We start from the raw sequence: 21,536 nt of genomic DNA, 5'->3' as shown, positions 1-21,536 counted from the left end.
ATTGAAAATGGTTTAAAATAAAGTTTAGACCCCCCCCCCCAATGTTCACCAAATGTTCATTGTAGGCGGCGCGACGTATTCCAGGGTGCCTATCCCGAACATGTCCGGGATATTTAATAAAATGAATTATTTTATCGGAGGCCTCAACGAAGCCCCGGTCTAGACGTCCATCCTTGGCCGGGACTTAGACTCGGCCATCCACGGGCCGTATTCGCGCTAACGGCCGAATCGCGCCGCCCACTCCAATAATAAATCACATCTTTAGACAGGATTTTCTCCGGATTGTGTCCCCAGACCCAATGAGAACGTTTTTTGCGACTGAAATAGCTTTAGATCGGGCTTCTAAATGGGTTAGCATTTTGGCTACGTGTCAGCTAGCTTCCTCCTCTGGACACCCATAGGATTGACCGGAGTGAAAACACAGGCCAGTTGGGAGAGGGTCGACGAAAGCTATAAAGAAGGTCAATGGAGAAATTTCTGGCACTCTAGCACCCCTTGTGGCCGGATGGCACTGTATGAGTTAAAGGAATAGTTCATCCCCAAAATGACTTTTTTTCTATTGATTACTTACTTATTGAATACTTACGCCATGGTCATGGAGACTTGGTTTTGGTCACATTCCTAAGACAAACATTTGATTATGGTAAATATAACCCCAATGGGGACCCAAATGCATTTGCCTTAAATCCACTTTTTACTTGTGTCTTATGTTGTTGCTATACTATTTTTTATGCCTAATTGTTTTTAGACCCTGTAGCACTTTGAGATTTGTAATTATTTCCAGAGGAGATTCCTTGGGGCTTGGGAGGAATACACCACCACACCAAGTTACACTCCCTGCTGAACAGCCACCCCCAGATCAACCTGTAGGAGTCGCTAGGTGGTTAGGGGTTAGGGCATAGACAGAGATCACCTTCCTACTCAGGGACCGTATGTTACCCAGGTTCTATGTGCCCCAGGTTCTAGGTTCTCCAATTACCACTTAAACCTAACCTTAACCCTAAATCTAACCTCAGTAAAACTAACGCCAGTGAATGCATATTAACCTGTGGGGAACATAGAACCAGGGGAACATAGGGTGGACCCCCCCACTCACACACTGCGTTACCTGGACACTTTTGCAACTTGAAAAAGTTGTATTGAAGTTGATAAACTAACATTGTTTTCCAGTTAAGTATTTACTGTATTATGACAAGTTTCAAATGAATGTTTCTGTCAGGAACAGATGATTATGTTTATTTATGATGATTACATTACAGTATATCCTGGTCCAGAGCCCTGTTTGAAACGTCTGATTTTGGTCCTGCTGCAGGCTTTACCTTAAGACTAAATAAATGGTAAATGGTCCATTTATATAACGTTTTTATCCAAGGCGCTTTACATAGATTGTGCATTACATTCACCCATTCATACACCGGTGGCGGAGGTAACCATGCAAGGCACCAACCTACTCACCGGGAGCAACTAGGGGTTCAGAGTCTTGCTCAAGGACTCTTCGACATTAACTCAGGGGGAGCCCGGATTCGAACTGGGAACCCTTCGTGCTCTAATAACGGTTTCTCTACCCCTGAGCTATGCCGCCAGGCAGCTTATCTTTTTTTTTAAAGATTTGTTTTGGGGCTTTTTATGCCTTTATTTGATAGGATAGTAGACTGACAGGAAATGGGGAGAGAGACGGGGAATGACATGTGGCACAGGTCGTCCGGATCGGGAATCGAACCGGCGATGCCAGCAGGCATCACAGCCTAGTATGTGGTATGCGCCTCGACCACTAGGCCAGCGGGCGCCCCCAGGCAGCTTATCTTTGCCTTGAAAACAGGACTCCAACTTTAAAATCCCTTTACCGTGGCAACAGTTAGAGCAAGAATCAAACTTTTCTGAGATGTGACAATGAACAACTCTGTAGGGTGAAAAACATTTTTTCAACGCCCACAAACATCTGGAGTTGACCACTCTCCGAAAGGTTTTACCGTATGCAGCATTACACAATAGTCAAATGCCAAAACAGAAGCTTCTGCAGCAGTCGACACCTTCTGTTCATTTATACGATGCGCTTGGGAACTGTATTTTATAATCTACTCAAGGTTAAGTACATTACATAAATCTTCAAAAGAGTGTTCAGTTGTGAAGCCAAAACACCAAGCTGACTAACAATGTGCTGAATGAGGCTTATGCCAAACTCAGACTCGAGGTACACCTCAGCCTAGTCACAACTTCAGCTAGACTCGGGGTACCCCTCAGTCCAGACACAATCAAGCTACCTCAACACTAGACTACATAATGGATTATAGTCCTTAGTGGCCACTGTGACGGCAAGGCAGTGAACCCCCAACCTTCCTTGAATGAGCTATGAATGTTCTCCCAAGCTATGCTTCAACCATGTTGCCACAACATTGAGAATATATAAGGTTCTTACAATTTTCGTTCAAAGGGAAGGTGATTACTTGAAAAAAGTCAAGGCAGGACATATAATGGATATTGATTGGTGTTTTATAGTAGCCGATGAAACAACATTATCAGCCTGATCCTGTTTAGCAGCTAAAAGAAACAAGCTGCAAGAGTCCCACTCCTACAATGTGTTTTATTTCTTCGCTAGGCCTGTGTCTGCTTTGCCGAGCTCTGTGCCTGCTGAACGCTCTGTGTATTCCTTGCACTGTCAAGAGTCTCAGAGCTGCAAAATGACAATGGCAATTATCATCATCTGAATAAATAGACGTAAACAAACGGCTTCTCATGAACAATGTTGGTGTAATTAAGAGATTCTCTAGAGTATATATGTTACACAGAATATCAACTAAAAGAGAAATCCACAAGAGTCTATGTCCTGGTTATTGTGTGCAGTGGGGGGATGGCAGGTGGGGAGAGAATTCTTTCTCTCTGGTGGGTGGAGTTATAGAGGTGTTTCCATAGTTGATATTTCCACAGATAAGGGTTTATACAGTAGAAATGGGTGTGGGCCATAAATATGTAATAATAATAATAATAATAATGCGATACAAATATTTTGTATTGGACTCCGACGTTTTAGTAATTTTTTTTCTCTTTCCAAACCTGTCTCCAGAAAAAAAAAAGTTAAATGCAATGTAAAAAAAAAAGGCCATCACTCACAAATCCTTGGTATAATGGTGACATCACTCACAAATCCTTGGTATCTTTGGGTGCGTTCGGAAATGCATGCATAGTTTGTATTGGCCAGTGCGTTCAGTGCTGTATTTCCGAAAGCATCCTTGATTTTAGGATCATTTGATGTATTACCAAGATATAGAATATTGAAAAGCAGATAAACTCACTGTGCTGCTTCACTGGCGAACAATAATAACCCTGGTCAATGCTCGCACAACTGTACATTATGAATGTTGAAGCTGTTTTTCACCGGGGAATCTTTTTATCATCAGCCCAAGGAGAAAGCTGCATTTGTTGCTCAGCCAATCAAAATACCATGCAACTACTCCACGACTACCTAATCATCCCTGTCATTGATTTAGCTTCCTGCCCGAAAACTTTATGGAGCATCTACCATACCTCCTAAGCTGATGGTGATGCCTTTTGATGTGCTGATGCATGTGTTTATGCTTCACTTGTGTTTGTCCTATGTAGTTTATCCATTATTCATAGTTAATTAATCAGTAATGGTTTAGCTTTATGACAGGAAATGTCATTGAACAAACTGCCTGTAGGTCTAGTTTTTAACCCTGCCTGGCAGGCAGATCTACAAGCTCACAACGTGTTGCTTTGCGCAGCGTTGTGAGCTTTAGATTAGATATTTTCACTACTCCTTAAAGGACAACTTTGTTTTTTTACAACAAGGGTTCATATTTTAGATAGTAATTAAAGAATATAAAAGATGTGAGTTAAAATGTTTTCATTTACTCCTTTCTATCGTTTTAGAGATTTTAATTATTTTGATTTCAGTGGCTAGGGGAATGGTACAAGTGGCTAAATATGTGTTTTTTACACAGAATAAGCCCATTCCCAAGATGCACCGCAATCTTTCACGGGCAGATGTGACTTCTGGGGTTACTGTAAATAGCAATAAAGAAATTGCAGGCTTATTGTGTCTAAAATACATATTTAACCACTTATACACATGCCCCCATGCATACGCATGCCCCCACATTTTAGTACACTAAACATGCTAAAACGATAGAACGAAGTAAATGAAAACATTTTAACACTCACTTTTTCTTTTCTTTAATTACAATCTAAAATATGAACCCTTGTAAAAAAACAAGTTGTCCTTTAAACATTTATTTTCTAATTTATGCAATTCCTTAGATTTTTCTTTTATTTCTTCATGAAATTGTTCATTCATGAAAATATTTGCTTTTTTTGGGGAATATTTTTTTTTTGAAAATGTTTTGAAATAATAATAATAATTCAAAACAAAATGTAGGAAACAAAAAGGGACCCATAAATGGGTCCCGAGTCCCGACCCAGTGTTTGGGAGCCAGTGTCCTAACCCCTTTACAAGAATATACTCTGAATGTGTTCACTCAAACCCCTTCAACTCATCCAGAATGTTGTGGCACACCTGTTGTCCGCAACCTCCCATCGAGTTCACATGTTCCCTTCACTAGCCTCTGGTTGCTACCCTCATCCAATAAAAAAAAAATCACACCCAGTGTGAAGTGAGTAGTGGCTTTTATAAGTTAATTTCATTAAGCTCCCCTCAAAGCTTGGCCAATGAGCCAAGTGTGTAGATGTAGGAGCGGTTTGCACCTCTCAAAAGCACTGGTGATGATCAAGGCAATCAGGGGCATGGCGCCCTTTATTCTCAAGACACAATCCCCTACCTCATTTTTTTCACCCTCCCTTCCATACAACAACCTGATTGACGCTTCATTGTGATGATTCTACCTCCTGGCTCACAAACTGAGGAATTTAGAGAGCACATTATGTAGACAAATACTAAGTGCATTCTACAATGCCACCTTGAAGATGTCATACTCTATTACTGAAAGTATATTGGAGAGTTTCGATGAACTGGGTTACCAGAGGGAGGGGGGCAAATCATCACTGTATTTTTGTGCCAAGCTTAACCCCGTCTTGGCTCGGGTAGCAAGTGTAATATGGAGTGATCTCCTATAGCGTCCTTGGTTGTATACAGTAGCTCTGCCATTGCTTTGTATGTGGCTCATTGAGTTAACACTGTGTGGCTGTGGTCCTCCGCAACACACACTGTGGGTGGGTATGTGGCTGACAGTACAAAGGCTGGGCCTTTAGCCAATGCGGGAGCAGCGTTCTTGGTGATGTCACCACCAACCAACACATACATACCTCATCACCTTACTTGGGCACTCTGCTGGCGCACTTGTTGGCTGGCCTTCAGCCAATTTCTTAACTCTCCTGAAACCTCTTGAAGAAGTCCTGGTAGGTTTGTCTGTGAGCGGACGCGGCGGGAACAAAATGGCCGCCGGAATGCGTCATCACCTGTGGCTGCCGAAAGGTGGTGAGAAGCTCCCTGCTCATTTGGTCAGGGATGACGCGGTCCTCCAGTCCAAACACGTGCAGGGAAGGCATCAGGACGGGGGTTTCGTAGAACCTTTGGTGTTCCTCGCAGGCGCTGCGGAAGCCCGCCACGAGGACGGCGAAGCGGAAGAGGAGCTCCGGCTCCAGGTTCTGCTCTTGGTGCGAACAGAGCATGGCGACCAGCGCAGCTCCCTGGCTGAAGCCCAGCACGCCGTCGAACGGCCCCAGATCCTTCACCGCCTCTTTTACCTCCGCTAGGCTCTCCTCAAGCCCCAGGCTCTCCCGACATGGCTGCTGAGCACTGAAACCCCGTGCCTGGGTGTCTGAGAACCACCAGCCTCTGGGATCGCTGTCTTCTCCACTGCCAGCCACTGATGAGCCATTCTCCTTCTCTGGGACCAGGGGTATACTGTGTGGTGCAGTCATGTAAACAAGCTCCACTTGCTTCTTCAAGAGCTTCCGAAGAGCTCCCGTTTTCTCACGGAACAAGACGCTGTTCTGACGGTAACCATGAATGCATAGGATCCGGAGAGGCGCCATGCAGAGACTAGTGAAAAATCTTGATGTCAAAAACTGCAAGGGCTTTTGACATCACGGTCAATGGGAAAACCCTTGAAAACCCTTGAAAAAACACAGGGTGACGTCAGCAGTGTGGTCACTAACAACAAGTGTGACCTGATATAAATAATAAGGCGCAAGTTAGCACCTCGGCAAAGTGCCAACTTACATACTGTACAGACAGCACTGATCTCAGTACTTGCATGCTCTGTGGACGCACAAGTAGGCCATATATGGCCACGGGTGCACAAGGCGCAGGTTGGCACCTCGACAGAGTGCAGTCTAGTTTGTAGCCTATGTCCCTTTTATGCCCATATATGGAGATCCCTGATGTCATCAGTGCCACGTTCATACCATTCTGTGCCCATATATGGAGCCAAGTGATTTGTTTGCACCTGATGCTATGATCACACACTATATATTTCGGCGTAGCTGCATTGGAAACTCCTTATATGGTTATGGCTAAATGGTTACATGACTGTGATTTCAGAGGTCCGTCCGCCTGCCCGCCCAACGGGCCTCCCTTAAGCCAATTTCTAATATGATTGATCGCAAACAAGACGACTGCAGTTAGACTCTTTCATCTAGTCGCTGTGCCATTTATAATCGTTGACAATCCACTTTGATATTACTCTATATGTTAGAGCGTTGCAAACCGCTCCTACATTTCACTTTGTGTGAGTACGGATCTCCATGTATGTATGGATAGCCAAAATGTATCAGCCAAAATGTATTAGTAGCCTATTGCGCATTACTCATAAGTAACTGACGTCACGGACAGGCCCACAAGGAGATAACGTGTGTCGTGTTTGCACCACACACTGGTGCGATTTTCATAAACTGCATCCGTTTCATGAGGATGTTGTAATGATATGAGCAAATCGTACTTGCCTGAATGATTACTTATGCGTCCGATCGTGTCGACCGATACACATTGGTTGACCTTTAATGCCTTTCCAGCACAGAGAGTGTGTGTTATTTATTTCATGTTATGTAGCCACTATACAACCATTAAATAATCTTTGGGATGTAAAAACAATCTACAGTAGATTAAAGATTGGCTATTTTCAGCGAAGAGATTTGGTGTAGAGGGAATAGGTGGGTCAAGGACAGAACCCAGGGGCCCCAGTCAACTCAGTATATTTTTAAGAGAAGCCCTCCAGCAGTGTCTACACTCTACAGTCATCCATACATCTTGGCTAGCTCACCAGAACTTGCAGGCCCCGGCAGAGCCCCTGCATCGTACATCTTTGTAGGTGGGACGGCTTCATGACTGATGACCATGTGTTAGAACAGGGTTTCTGTCTGTGGCAGTGTTGGTTGCTCTTGATGTTTAACAGACAGAGCACATGGAGATAACCTCAAGTGGATGTTATCTCTTCCAGAGGTCACAGGAGTCATCTTTATCCAGCACAAAGTCACTGTGTTGAATACATGCACGTATTAGCCTGGAAACCAGACGAATCTGCCAGTGCAAAAAAAAAGAAGAAAAAGGGCCCTCAGTAGATTGGATTTGCTGCCACCAAAGTTGTGGGGCACCAATCAGGGCCCAGTATGCAAATATGGGGAGGGTTTATCACCAGAGGTTCCACACAGGGATTCTAGAGTAGTCTAAGCAGTGATATTAGTCTGAACAAGCCAGCAACCTTGTGCTCCATAACTCTCTGGTCTTTTTAATGTAACCTTTATTTAACCAGGCAAGTCATTAAGAATACATTCTTCTTCAGAATGGCAATAGGCAGTGGATTCATCTCTAGTGTGTCCACCTGTGTCCACAGTGAGGGGCAGTGCAGACATAGTAAAGTCTCATTGCATCCTCAGCCTGAGATTGGAAGAACACTGCCTCCTTGTGGCCACATTTGGGACAGGGATGGTCCAATGTTTTTGGTAGCGTTGGATCGTGAGCTACATTGGCAATGATTTGGGTCAGCTCATCAACCTCATGGGTGATCTTATTGACATAGATGCAGCTGTTGTCTGCCTTTTGATGGTAGTGACAGTTCCTGCATGCATAGAGCAGGATGCGATTGTCCGTGTCTTCTTTGGGATACAACATGTTGTTGCATTCCTTACAAAAGCGGATACCGACGAATCCTGGTTCATTTGCTCCACTGTCCAAATCCATTGGAATTACTAAAAGAGTGCAATAACTTTATTAATACCTTCGGATTGATACACCACCGTGTGTATTACCACTGCAGATTAAAGTGTATATTCCAACAGATGGACACCTGAATCTCATATGAAGGTGCTAAGAAAGAAATCTACTTTAAATCACATTTAGATGGTTGGGATGACAACATTATGATGCCATTGCATGATGATGTCATTATGTAGAATACCATGATGAATGATGATGTCATTATGTAGAATTTTGGAGAATCCTTGAGCGGTGCCAACCCCTCCTAGATCTGGCTTTGTGTGTAGGTATATGAGTGTATGAGAGCAAGGAACTCCAGGTCACAAACAGAACGGCCCATACAAGGAGATATTCACGTGTGTCGTGTTTGATACCATGCACTCAGGTGCGATTTTTTTTAATGGAGTTGGTTAAAAGTTCATTTTTGTTTTGTATTATAAATTATTATTGTGTTTTTTCTTATATACTTTAATATACTTTTTTTGTATTATTGTAAGAACGTCTTCCATTATAGCATGCAAACTTTCCAAGAATAGAAAGCCAGCTGTTTCTTTTAGCTTTGACTCCCCATCGATTATGCAATCGGGGGGTAGGACTCTCCAGAAATCTGGATTGGTATCAGCGCCAAAGATCTGCGATTGGTCACCTTCTACTTGCTGTTGGGGTATTTGTCACTGAACATATGGCACATGCATTAAATGTGCATTTACAAATACTAACTATTAGGAGCAGAACACAATCATCAGTATACTCTGTGCGGAATACCGTTCGACACTTGGGAACGTTTTGAGCAAATTTGTTTTGAGCATCCCTGCCCCACCACACTAGAGCAGTAGTAGTACAGTAAGTGCTCAACATTTCCCCCTTACCCATTACAATGCCGGACCAACAACTATCCACAAACCCTTTGAAAACAAAGTGTGTGTTTTAGGCAGTGGTGGTCTCCCTGACCTTGTGTGTCACTGTCTGGACAGCTTAGGTCAACTCATCAATCTTGGTGGCCTGGTCAATTCCAGGTGAGGCGTATAAGTGGCCATTCAGGTTCACGTCCTTTCAACATGTTCTTTAGCAGAGCTGTGAAGGTACCCAGCATCTCGCATGCCTGGCTGATGTATGGCTCCACGCAGTCCTTGACCATGACCATGTTCTGGGAGGTTTGGGACTGGAGCTCGTCCAGGTAAGTGGCCATAGCTGTGTGGTAAGGCTCCAGGTAAGTGGCCATAGCTGTGTGGTAAGGCTCCAGGTAAGTGGCCATAGCTGTGTGGTAAGGCTCCAGGCACTCCTTGGCCATGTCAATGTTCTGGGAGATGCAGGACTGGAGTTCACCCAGGTAAGCGGCCGTAGCGTGGTAGAACTCCTCACTGGCCTTGTTCGCGCTGCAGATGTGGGTGGTGACTTTGGCGCGGACATCGTCGGTGTTCTGATCCAGCATGGACTTCAGCTCGCCCAGGTACTGGGTGCTGTGCTCCGTGGCATCCGTCAGTCTCTCGCCCAGCAGCTGGAAGCCATGTGCTAGCCGCTCGGCAGTGTCCTGGGCAAAGTCCCGCAGAACTCCATCAGACTTACTGTCGAGTTCAGGCACATTCTGCTTTGGAGCGGCATTAGCCTCCTGCACGGCATGAGCATTGCAGTTAGCAGGAGCACTGCAGACAATAATTACTGCTAGGGTAAGGATCAGAGCAACAAGCTTCATGGTTATTTGACACATAAAGACTCTTGAGAAGCGATATTTCCTCTGCGCCTAAGGGACAGACGCCAAGGGATCTTATAGCGTCCCAGATGATGTTGCACATGTTGTAAGAGTATACTATGACGTCAGTGCATCAGTCATCTCCATATTTGGTCAAGTCTGTGCTTTAACTTCCATTACAAAATTGAAAAAGTGAAATATTAAGCAAATACAATTTAATTCAATTCACACTGGTGTGAACCAGTGTGAATTGAGCGGTGGTGTCCATTAATTTCAAGGATGTGTGTGTGTGTGTGTGTGTGTGTGTGTGTGTGTGTGTGTGTGTGTGTGTGCCAAGGCTGCTCAACAGCACTCTGGTCACCCAGCGGTATTGCAAGCCAGGCTACAGACAGACTCATAGCTACATAGGGGCGGCATAGCTCAGGGGTAGAGAAACTGGTATTAGAGCACGAAGGGTATAAATCCCGAAGGGTTCCCAGTTCGAATCCGGGCTCCCCCTGAGTTAATGTCGAAGGGTCCTTGGGCAAGACTCTGAACCCCTAATTGCCTCCGGTGAGTATAGGTTGGTGCCTTGCATGGCTTCCTCCGCCACCGGTGTATGAATGTGTGTGTGAATGGGTGAATGTAATGCACAATCTATGTAAAGCGCTTTGGATTAAAAGCGCTATATAAATGCACCATTTACCATTTACCATTTACATACACGCACGGTCATGCTAAGGAGACAGTGTGACCACCGCTCAATAAAAACAAAGTTATCTTTGTTATCTTATGTTATCTTATCTACTTCTCTTTACTAATCTTAAATTACACAGTAACATAAGATACACAATGGCTTCAAGAGAACAACCTGGCACTCATTGTCGATGAAAGAGCTAAAAGTGTTGGGCGTGCACATCACTGAGAAACTCATTGCCTGACTGCATCACTGCCTGGTATGGGAACCGTACTGACCTCAATTCAAACGGCAATACAACAAATCAGCGGAAGTGACCTTCGCTCCATCCATGACCATCAATGAACGCTGTGTCAGTAAAGCTTGTAGAATCATGAAAGATCGCAGTGCTCTCTGGTTTTTCAGAAGTTGCCGCTGCCGAGTGTTGTGCTCCGGGATTACTCATACTGGCCATCCGACCGAAAAGACAGGTTGTCGCGAGAGTCTGAACAATGGATGAGGAAGTATGGGTCACGGGAAGGGACATGAAGGGAAAACACTTCATGTCCTATTGCATTTGAAGTGATTTGAGTACCTTCTATAGGTAAAGGAGCACTGGTGGCAGGTCCCGGAGCAAAGCTCAGGACAGCTGCAGCATGCTTGCAGAATAAGTTCATCACTTGAACTCGCTTCTTTACTTTCTGAAGAAATTGACAATTGTTTGGATGATTTGCTTTTGCTTTCTCGGCTGCTTTTCTTATTAATTTTCCCTTCTGAAGCCCAGTGTTATGATTGTACACACATCTACAGTATAGGCCTACAAGCGCAACACAGAACACAGAGGAGGGGGGGGGGGGGGGGAACTAAAAGGGTGATGTGATGCAAAGTATTCCCAGTTGCAAAACAAACAAACAAACAAAACAGTTGCTTAAAGAAAATACAGATGGCCAATTATCCTCCATGGAGGGACACAAAGCCCCCCCCCCCCCCCCCCCACACACACACACACACACACACACACACACTCAAAATAAATAATATATCATTAATTATGAGCTGTTGTGGTTGTTGTTTTTTCTTTGAGACATGTTGTAAGGTGGCAACCTTTACCCTCTGCAATATGTGTGTAAATGTGTCTCTCACTCTCACCTGTCACTCTCCCCTCTACCCCAGGGCCTCCTTTCTTCTGTGACTGTGATATTCTCTTCTCTCCTTTTCTTGACATTGCTCTCTACTCTATTACTGTGCTGTACTTGTTCTTCACCTACATATTCTTATTCCTTTTTCCTTTCCTGCCATTGTACACAATTGAACTTGTCCATATCCTCTGCCGTAACCTTTCCTTTCCCTGTTTAAGGGTAAATGTGTGTACTTGGTAATCTATGATTTATTATGTTGGATGTCAAACTGTTTCTGTAAGGAGTGTTCATGTACAGGTTATTGCAGATTGATATGAAGAGCCTGCCATCATTACCCTGTGTAGGTATGTGCGTCACGGTGCGTGAGTGCACAATCTGCGCATGAGTGTGAACAAAATAACTCCATAAAGGATGTAGAGATTTTCAGTAAACTTGGCGGAAATGATCAGTAAATCTGCCCCAAAGAGATGATTAACTTTTCGGTCAAAATAGAGATGTCACATACTCCATGGAGTTTAAAGACCAGATGAAATGTCTTTTTGTGAGTATCCAACTTCCGGATTGTGTCGTATTTCCTAGCGAAACTGTGGCTTGGCATGTCTCAATAAATCACAGACAGCGATAGGAGCGGTGGGTGGTGGGGTTGAACCACCCGGAGCTTCCACTCTTTTCCACTTTGTGTTAATAACCTTTAATCCTTCAAAGTCGGCCACCCCACCCATTAATAAAAAGAAATGCATTGCATTGTGTACTGGTTATTTTGTTATTAGCATTTTAATGAAACTGCCAATGACAGGTTGGAGTATTTTGTACTGGTTACTTTGTGATTAGCATTGCAACGATTGTGCCAATGACAGGTTGTGGTATTACAGGCCCGGATTAAGGCATGGGCTCACTGCGGCGCGAAGCTTCAGGGGGCACGAAGCCTGACCAGACAACTAAAAATGTTCCCCCCATCCCATGCCTGCCTCGTGCCTCAGTACCTGACACTCAGGACTCTCACCTGCTGACCTGCTCACGAATCTGCAGCTAAAGCACATCATTGCTGTCGACCAGAAACCTCCTATCTCCATATTCTAACTTGTGTTTTCTCGTAAATCAATGCCCTACTTGATCGTACTACAGTGTCACACAAAAGTATAAAAAGTAGCAGATCTGCAAGCTTGTCGATCTGCAACTCTACCTATTTTTGAATTTGAATCCCGAAAATTAACAGTTTTGGACATATGAAGTTTCCACCCGGCAGAGACGATATGCATTATCACATCATACTGACAGTCCACCGCAGAATTCACCCTTTGTTAGCCTTCTGGTTGGTCCCTGACTGACCAACCAGAAGGCTCTATCTGCCTTGTCCCACCCTGGTTACGCCTTTTTTGTGTTGAATTTGCTAAAACCTAATTTTCGGAGAAATAAAAACATGCTGAGTCACTATACTGCCACTGAGCAGCTCCATTTTACTGAAACCGAGTTTGAAATTAGAATTGAACACACAGAATAACAATACGAAGGAACTGAATTAAAATGGTAGTGGATGGAGTGTCCCACCAAGACAAAGCAACCAATGGGTGTGAAGACGGGTGGGACAACGGGCGGGACTTGACAAAGGGTGAATTGAGGACAATATCATGTCAATGCGTAATGAGGCCTCAGTGCTCTGTGATATAATGCTGCGTTTGGAGACCACGTTCTTGTGCGCATTTTGGAGCTGTATGTTACAGCTTGTTCTGCCCTCCAGGCAGTTATTTTTGTGTTTAGCACCACCTTTGGGTTCTAGTGTGGTATTGCAGCTGCAGTGGAACTGGGGGATGGGTATTTTGTACACACCTGTTTAGAGCATGTTTGATCTCTAGAGTAGCACCTGATGTGTGTGAGTAATCAAGGGACAGGCCAGTTTTCTGTCAGTTCAGCAGCAAACTTTGAAGAGAGAACAGTACTCCAGTGTTTGTTTAGCACATGTTGCATTCTGTGTATGCCAGCGCAAGCATTGCCTGTAAGTGAACATATTTATTTTTACATTGCATAATTTTGAAGAATGTGTAATGTAGGATTACTTTTTGTCTTGTTTGCTGACAGAATTTTGTGTTTGTGTTTTATTTTCTGTATTTCAGTTTACTCCTTTGTACATGCACAAGTCAAGTCATAAACCCGGAGCTAGAACGCTACATCCTGACTCTCTGTGTATTATTCCATGGGAGTTTGGCTGCTGTCTACTAATGGTTAAAGGACACCTTTAGGAGGGCAGTACAGTAAAAGGCAAGCGACCAGTTGGTGCAACATCACACACTGCAACATAACAATCACTGTGTGTAAAGCTGCAAGATGTCTGATTACAAAGAAGATAACGATTCTCTAGTCAGCGCAAGAAGCAGCCGCAAAACATCTACATCTTCAGGCAGTGGTGCAGCAAAGGCCCGAGCCATGGCAGAGGCAGCACGCGTGCGTGCATTATATGCACAGAAGGAGGCTAAACTTAAATTGGAGCAGGCTGAGAGAGAAGCAAGGCTTACGTCGGAGCAGGCTGAGAGAGAGGCGAGACAGAAAATGGAGGATGCATACAATGTTTTGGAGAAGGCAAGAGTGGAGGTTGAATTGGAAACATTAGCAGTGGAGAGAGAAGCTGCCGCCACCAGCGCACAGGCAGAGGTGTTGGAGGCAGCTGAAGGGGACGACAAATCACAGCACAGCAAACACAGCAAACACAGTAAGAAGTCTTCAAAGAAAGAGAGTGAAGATCGCACAAGTGCTTATGTAAAACAGCAGTATGAGATAAAGAAGGAGTTTATCTCATCTCCTGATGTTCCCGATCCCATGACCGACCAACTTGATAACAGCCTAGTTACATGGGGAACCCCATACAAGATGCCTGATCAGCATACCCCGGCTGCTGATCCCGGGCCCTTCAAGTCAATTCCTCACACTACTAAGACCCCTATTGCTGATCACACGCCCTCCAAAACAATTCCTCACGCCAGTAAGACCCCAGTTGCCGACCACACGCCCTCCAAAACACTTCCTCATGGCAATAATACCTATCAGGAAGACAGTAAGCCACATACTGTACCACAAGGTACGTTTTTGAACCCTCCAGCTCAGTCCTATTCTCCTCACTACCCCACACAATCCAACCCATTTAAGTCCTATACTCCTCTTCACTACACCACACCATCTGGCCTAGACTTTGTTAAGTATTTAGCACGCCGGGAGCTGGTGACTACAGGGCTTAACCAGTTTGACGACCAACCTGAGAGTTTCAGGGCATGGCAGTCTTCCTTCCTTAACGCCATCAGAGGTCTCGACCTTTCACCCAGTGAAGAATTGGACCTCTTGACCAAGTGGCTGGGCAAGGAATCATCCAACCATGTCAGGAGGCTTCGTCAGGCGCATGTCAATAATCCTGGGGCGGCACTGAGGAAAGCATGGGACAGACTGAGCGAGTGTTATGCCTCACCAGAGGTAATCGAAAATGCTCTCTTCAAGAAACTAGACATGTTTCCCAGGATCTCCAGTAGGGATCCTATCAAACTCAGAGAGCTTGGAGACCTTCTCATGGAGATTCAGTCTGCAAAAGAGGATGGATATCTACCTGGGTTGAGCTACCTAGACAATGCTCGTGGCATTAACCCAATACTAGAGAAACTCCCTCATGCCTTACAGGAGAAGTGGTTGTATCAGGGTTCCAAGTTCAAGGCAGAACATAAAGGGCTCTTTCCTCCATTCTACTTCTTCACAAACTTCATCTGCTATGAAGCACAAGTCAGGAACGACCCAAGCTTCACTCTCCCCAGTAACAACAATCCTCTCACCAAAGACAAACCAGTCTATCGGCCAGAAAGAATCTCAATGTCAGTCCACAAGACAAACATCTCCCCAGATACTGAATCTGACACAAACAGCTCTCCAAAGCAAGTTGAGGATCCAGGAAAGAATTGTCCTATTCATCGCAAACCACATCCCTTAAGGAAGTGTCGTGAATTCAGAGCAAAACCGCTGGAGGAAAGGAAGGCTGTTCTCCGTGAACATTGGATATGCTACAAGTGTTGTGCATCAATCTCCCATTTAGCAAAGGACTGTACAGCCTCTATAAAATGCAGTGAGTGTGAAAGTGAACGCCACATCACTGCTATGCATCCAGGACCTGCACCTGAGGTACCACCAGTTCCAACTACGACGCCGGAGCACAGCGAGGAGGAAGAAGATCCTACATCTTCAACTAATGTCACCTCACACTGCACAGAGATTTGTGGTAACGGGCAGCCAGCAATGTCCTGTTCTAAAATATGTCTGGTGCGAGTGTTTCCCCAGGGACAGCGTGACAAGGCGATCACAATGTACACCGTACTCGATGATCAGAGCAATCGCTCACTCGCAAAGCCAGAATTCTTTGAGCTATTTGATGTCAAGAGCCACTCTTCTCCTTATTCATTAAGAACATGTGCCGGAGTCATCAAAATGTCTGGTAGAAAGGCTGAAGGCTTCCACATAGAGCCAGTGAACGGAGGAGACACCCTTGCATTACCGCCACTGACTGAGTGCAGTCAGATCCCCTCCAATAGGTCAGAAATACCCACTCCGAAGGCAGCTCTCCTACATCCTCACCTGAAATCTGTGGCAGGTCACATTCCCGAGCTCGATCCAAACGCCCAAATCCTTCTTTTACTAGGAAGAGATATTGTCAGAGTTCACAAAGTGAGACAGCACATTAACGGACCAGGCAATGCCCCTTTCGCACAGAGATTGGACTTGGGCTGGGTAGTGGTTGGGGAAGTATGTCTTGGAAATGCCCACAAGCCTAACACGAGCACCTTCAAGACTCACGTGTTAGAAGATGGACGTCCTTCCTACTTGACACCCTGCAACAGTTTCATGGACCTGGAAAAGAAAGTGTGCCATGGCGGGGAACAACCGAGTAGTTTAATCAGCACTCACAAATCCAACCTGGAGAGAGCAACAGAGCACAAGCCGGCTGATCATGCGCCCAGGGCAGGCTCAGCGTCCCACCTTGGAAAACCATGGTCGACTGCACAAGCTTTCCTTCATGGACCATATAAGGACATGCAAGAGGAACCCGAGTCCTTCGACCTCATCAGTCCCAAACTGGATGGCAAAACCTTGCCAAAACGTAGTCCATTCTTCAAGCTAAATTCTGTGCGCCAGGAACACCTCATGGGAATTGGTGGCAGACTAAAACACGCTGAGAAGAACACCCTCGTTCTGCACGAACACAGCCACATCTCTACTCTACTAGTACGCCATCACCACAAGCTGGTAAAACATCAAGGCCGCAAGTGGGTCGAGGATCACCGCAACCTGCAGAAGGGTGGTGATGTGCTGTTGAAGGACAGCCAAGCTGTAGGAATCCAGTGGCCCATACCACTGGAAACCTCGACCTTTCCAAGCCAGTATGGTAAGGTCCGCAAGGTCGACTTAAAGACTCAAAGGAGTTCAAAGACATTCTTACTGTAAGACCCGTCACAGAGGTCATTCTTCTTTTGCCTAAAGATGACTCAATCTAAGTTGTGTGTGAACATTTTTGATAGTGGTATCTCAGATACCAGACGGGGAATGTTCTGCCCTCCAGGCAGTTATTTTTGTGTTTAGCACCACCTTTGGGTTCTAGTGTGGTATTGCAGCTGCAGTGGAACTGGGGGATGGGTATTTTGTACACTGTTTAGAGCATGTTTGATCTCTAGAGTAGCACCTGATGTGTGTGAGTAATCAAGGGACAGGCCAGTTTTCTGTCAGTTCAGCAGCAAACTTTGAAGAGAGAACAGTACTCCAGTGTTTGTTTAGCACATGTTGCATTCTGTGTATGCCAGCGCAAGCATTGCCTGTAAGTGAACATATTTATTTTTACATTGCATAATTTTGAAGAATGTGTAATGTAGGATTACTTTTTGTCTTGTTTGCTGACAGAATTTTGTGTTTGTGTTTTATTTTCTGTATTTCAGTTTACTCCTTTGTACATGCACAAGTCAAGTCATAAACCCGGAGCTAGAACGCTACATCCTGACTCTCTGTGTATTATTCCATGGGAGTTTGGCTGCTGTCTACTAATGGTTAAAGGACACCTTTAGGAGGGCAGTACACAGCTGTTTAAAAATCTAAACTGTAAGCAATCGTCTGCAACAAGTTGGCCTTTCACTTCTCGTATTAGAAAGCTAGAAAGAGCTGAATTACATAATCGATAGATTATCATTGCTGCCTCTAGCCTATATGCAAAAAATATATAAATGTGTCTCAATTTACACTTGAGTATAAAGTGAAGGACAACCTTCAATGAACAATGTGGTAACACAAAGGAAGTTCAGTTTACAATTATTGGAAATCCTCTTCCCCGTTGTGTACTTTCTCTATATGCTTTCTCACACTTTGTGAGCCAGAGAATGGATTCCACGTCCCAGTGAAAATACTTTAAGAGAGGCAATCAGACAATGGCTTAGTTAATTGAAAAGGTGTTGGCTCTCCTCGACTGCTTTATGACCTACTGCAGCCAGCCCTGCCAATAGCTGACAGATTCCATTGTGAGACATAATGTAGGCTAAGGGTACTTTTTTTTAAAACCTTAACCAAATGGTACCAACTTTTTGGAGTGTAGAATAATGTTTCGTAATGATCAGAGTAAGTAAATACAGTACAATAAAATATTGATTGATTGATTGAATTCTTTATTTGCAGGTTTGTAACAGTACAGGTTCAGTCAAATGTTATGCTAAAAGGATAACACAACAAGCCCAAGCTTTGCATTGTGGTCCATAAATATTAAAGGACATACTAACCTGGACAAAAAAATTATAATAGATACATTTAAATTAGGACCAGCTGGCTTTCAGAAAGCTCTTTCGAGAGTAATTGAAGCTATACTGATTTGATACTTGCAGGTAACCCATTCTGCATTACTGCTGTCTTAAATGTGCATGGTAGTCTGTGATGCTTCCTCTGGTGGAGTAGCTATGAACATCACTAACGCCTGTAATAATTGCTTACATATTTGGGAGCCACATTGTTTTCAACCCTGTGAACCATCTGATGAATACAACATCCAATTTGATAGACAGATAAGTTCTATTGTGTGATTAGTTCCTGCATTTTAAAGAGGTTCAGTGCAGAGACAATCACCACATGTTTACAGTGTGTTTGTGATGTACTGTACTGTATATTCATGTTGAGGGAGGATGGGCCATGAATTGATTTTCAGTCGAATCAGTGAATAAAAAATACACTATAACAAGTCTGATCCTGCAGATATTTCTAGAGGATAAATATGCTGTGACAATCAAGGGAGGGGTCTTAGATTTATTGCAATCTATCATTTTACTAATAATATTTGTAGTTTTCTCCTAGACAAAACTATGTTTCTTTAAGGTGACCTTAGGAAAGCTATTCACTTGAAACCACTTTCTCTTTTTGTGTGAGATGGTTCACGGATTAGACCAGATATCTAGGTGTTTTCAACCAGTGAGTATTCAAGCTTCACATTTCAACCATATTTGCCAGAACCATCTTTGCAACAACACATCAAATTCCAGAATTCCATTTATGATATGAAAGATTCACATCCTTACTATATTATTATAGCTATTTCACTTTAGTAAGTGCACATTGACATACATGTCAGTGGTGGAAAAAGTACTCACATTTTATGAAATATTCGGTTACAAGTAAAAGCCTGGAATTCAGCATCTACTTGAATAAAGTACAAAAAACGGTTAGTATAAAAATGATTTCAAAAGGCCGAAATGTATATACTGTAGGGTTGAAGTGCATGTACGTTTTGTAATAAATCAATCTACAAAGTAACTCTAGTAACTTAAAGTTTTCAAATAATTGTAGTGGAGTAAAAAGTGCAATATTTGCCTGTAAGGTGTAGTAAAGTAGAAGTAAAAGTACTGAAAATTGGAAATACTCAAGTAAAGAATACAAATACCTCAGGATTGTACTTGTACAGTACCTGAGTAACTTTACTTAGTTACTTTACACTACTGCATACTGTTGTTGTTTTTAAACCCTTTAATATAAGTTCTTTATGGAGTTCCTTCTCAGCTTGTTTATTTAATTAGTATATTAAATGTTAGGGTCAGCAGTGGCTTAGTGAGGCCTTCTGGTAATGTGAAGGTCAGCGATCCCCCCCTGGTCCCCCCAGTGTTTGTTGAAGTCTTCCTGAGCAGGACACTTAACCCCTACCAGCTGTCAGCTCCCCCAAGCACTCACCATGACCATCTGAGCAGCCATCGGCTGGGTGAAGCTAAAGTTCATTTCCTCAGCAGGATTAGTAAAGGTCTACCTATTTTTCTTTCTGTTAAAACATTTTAGTAAAACTATTCATATACTGTAGTGTTCTGATATATTACTGTATCTCCACCAGGCCAAAGCATAGACAGTTTGTGTCTGTGTTTGGGGCTAATCGCCAAAATTGCTGCACTGAGCACTGCCTACACTCCTTGTGCACGTACACAGAAAGTAGGGAAGTACCTCCACCCCAATTTGTTCAAATAGGCCTAATGGTGGTGCTATACCTGCAAAATTGTGAACTGTAGCTTATTTAATACAACAAATGCCATTGCTTGGATGGGACACAAATCTTTTGTTGAAAATACTGTAAACGCACCCAAATACTTGTATTTTGATTGACCTAACTACTAGCACGTTTCTGTTATTCTCAAACTTCAAATGAGATATTACACTATACATTTCATCATCATAGTTTAACTTAATATACCCCATAACCAGGTGCATAATGTTGGTGAACTAAGCTAGGCTATTTCTTATTCAGTAAAATGAACTTGGGTGATTTCATAACAAATGGGCAAACATTTTGGGGATACAGTAATTAGGTCATATCTAATAAGCCCAAAGGAAAAAAAAGAAGTGCCAAGACATTTTAAAATCAATTCAAGATTTTTAGTGCTATTTGAGGGAGCATAGAAGACAAACTTGGCCTTCTTCTGCTGAGCGTTATGGCATCATGGGTGAGAGGGAATATTAATGGAGGCGGCAGAGCTCTGTGGCTTTTTAAATCCCCCAGCCTAATGGACTGTATTGACCACATTAATAAAACAGGATATGTGTTTCTAATGTCCTCTCTGCGGTGCATTAGGTTTTGCCCGGGCCGGGGACATTCCGCCGCTGTCGGGTGCGCAGACCTTGTATGTCCAAAACCGTTCGTTTTGTGTTTGTCATTTTAAAAATGATTTAAAATAGTGAAAATAGACGATCTACAAGCACACATTGTATGCTTGTATATCAGCTATTTTCACTGCTTTTGTGCGACGGCCTTGTATGATGAAGCAAGGCTTTACTTTACAAAAAACACACACATTTGAAACTTGGAGATACAAGGTTTCTGCCCGACAGTGACGATTTGTTTGCCTGGACGGCAGGCAGGGTGCGCAGGGAAGGATGTTGGGCCCCGAAACTCATTTGATTTCCAGCACAACCATCCCTGTGACTACTGGAGAATGACCTGTATTATAGTATATCTTGGTCTGCCTGTGGAAACTGGAAGTTTTCTTATTACCACTTGCAAATATGCGACATATAGGTCATTTAAATGATCTGAAATTAAAGTATACAGTATCTGTGTGGGCTTGGCAGAGTTGTGAGTTAAACAGTTTAAATGCATTCTGAAGTACTTTCTTTTTTAATTGTGCTGTGAATTATACAATAACAAAAGGTATAACAAAATAAAGCAGACTCAACTCTACAGGCAGTGGTGTAAAGTAGCTGTAAGGTTCCACTCAATACTCCAAAGGACACACGGGACAACTCTTTCCAATTTGATCAACTTTATTTTCCAAACTTTGTTGGGCATGTAGTTGATCTTCAATTTCATCAGAAATTAGGTTGTAAACCTTCAAAACACAGAAAAGAAAAGGGTTAACAACA

General features: G+C 43.5%; 2 protein-coding genes across 2 annotated transcripts; both read right to left on the bottom strand.

Moving 5' to 3' along the window:
* Positions 1–5,337: 5,337 nt before the first annotated feature.
* On the bottom strand, positions 5,338–6,009 carry LOC308299622 (esterase OVCA2-like; the record flags this gene model as incomplete). Its single annotated transcript, XM_080743417.1, has 1 exon — positions 5,338–6,009. One exon carries the CDS (start codon positions 6,007–6,009, stop codon positions 5,338–5,340), a length of 672 nt encoding a protein of 223 aa, XP_080599543.1.
* Positions 6,010–7,780: 1,771 nt separating this feature from the next.
* Positions 7,781–8,152, bottom strand: LOC308299621 (DNA-directed RNA polymerase II subunit RPB9-like; the record flags this gene model as incomplete). The annotated part of the gene is made up of 1 exon (XM_080743416.1): positions 7,781–8,152. One exon carries the CDS (start codon positions 8,150–8,152, stop codon positions 7,781–7,783), a length of 372 nt encoding a protein of 123 aa, XP_080599542.1.
* Positions 8,153–21,536: the final 13,384 nt, after the last annotated feature.

This window comes from Nannobrachium achirus, assembly GCF_963921795.1.
Source record: "Nannobrachium achirus genome assembly, chromosome: 15".
Classification (NCBI taxonomy): domain Eukaryota; kingdom Metazoa; phylum Chordata; class Actinopteri; order Myctophiformes; family Myctophidae; genus Nannobrachium; species Nannobrachium achirus.
The sequence above is the reverse complement of the archived record's forward strand: the minus strand, read 5'-3'. Positions and strand labels throughout refer to the sequence as shown.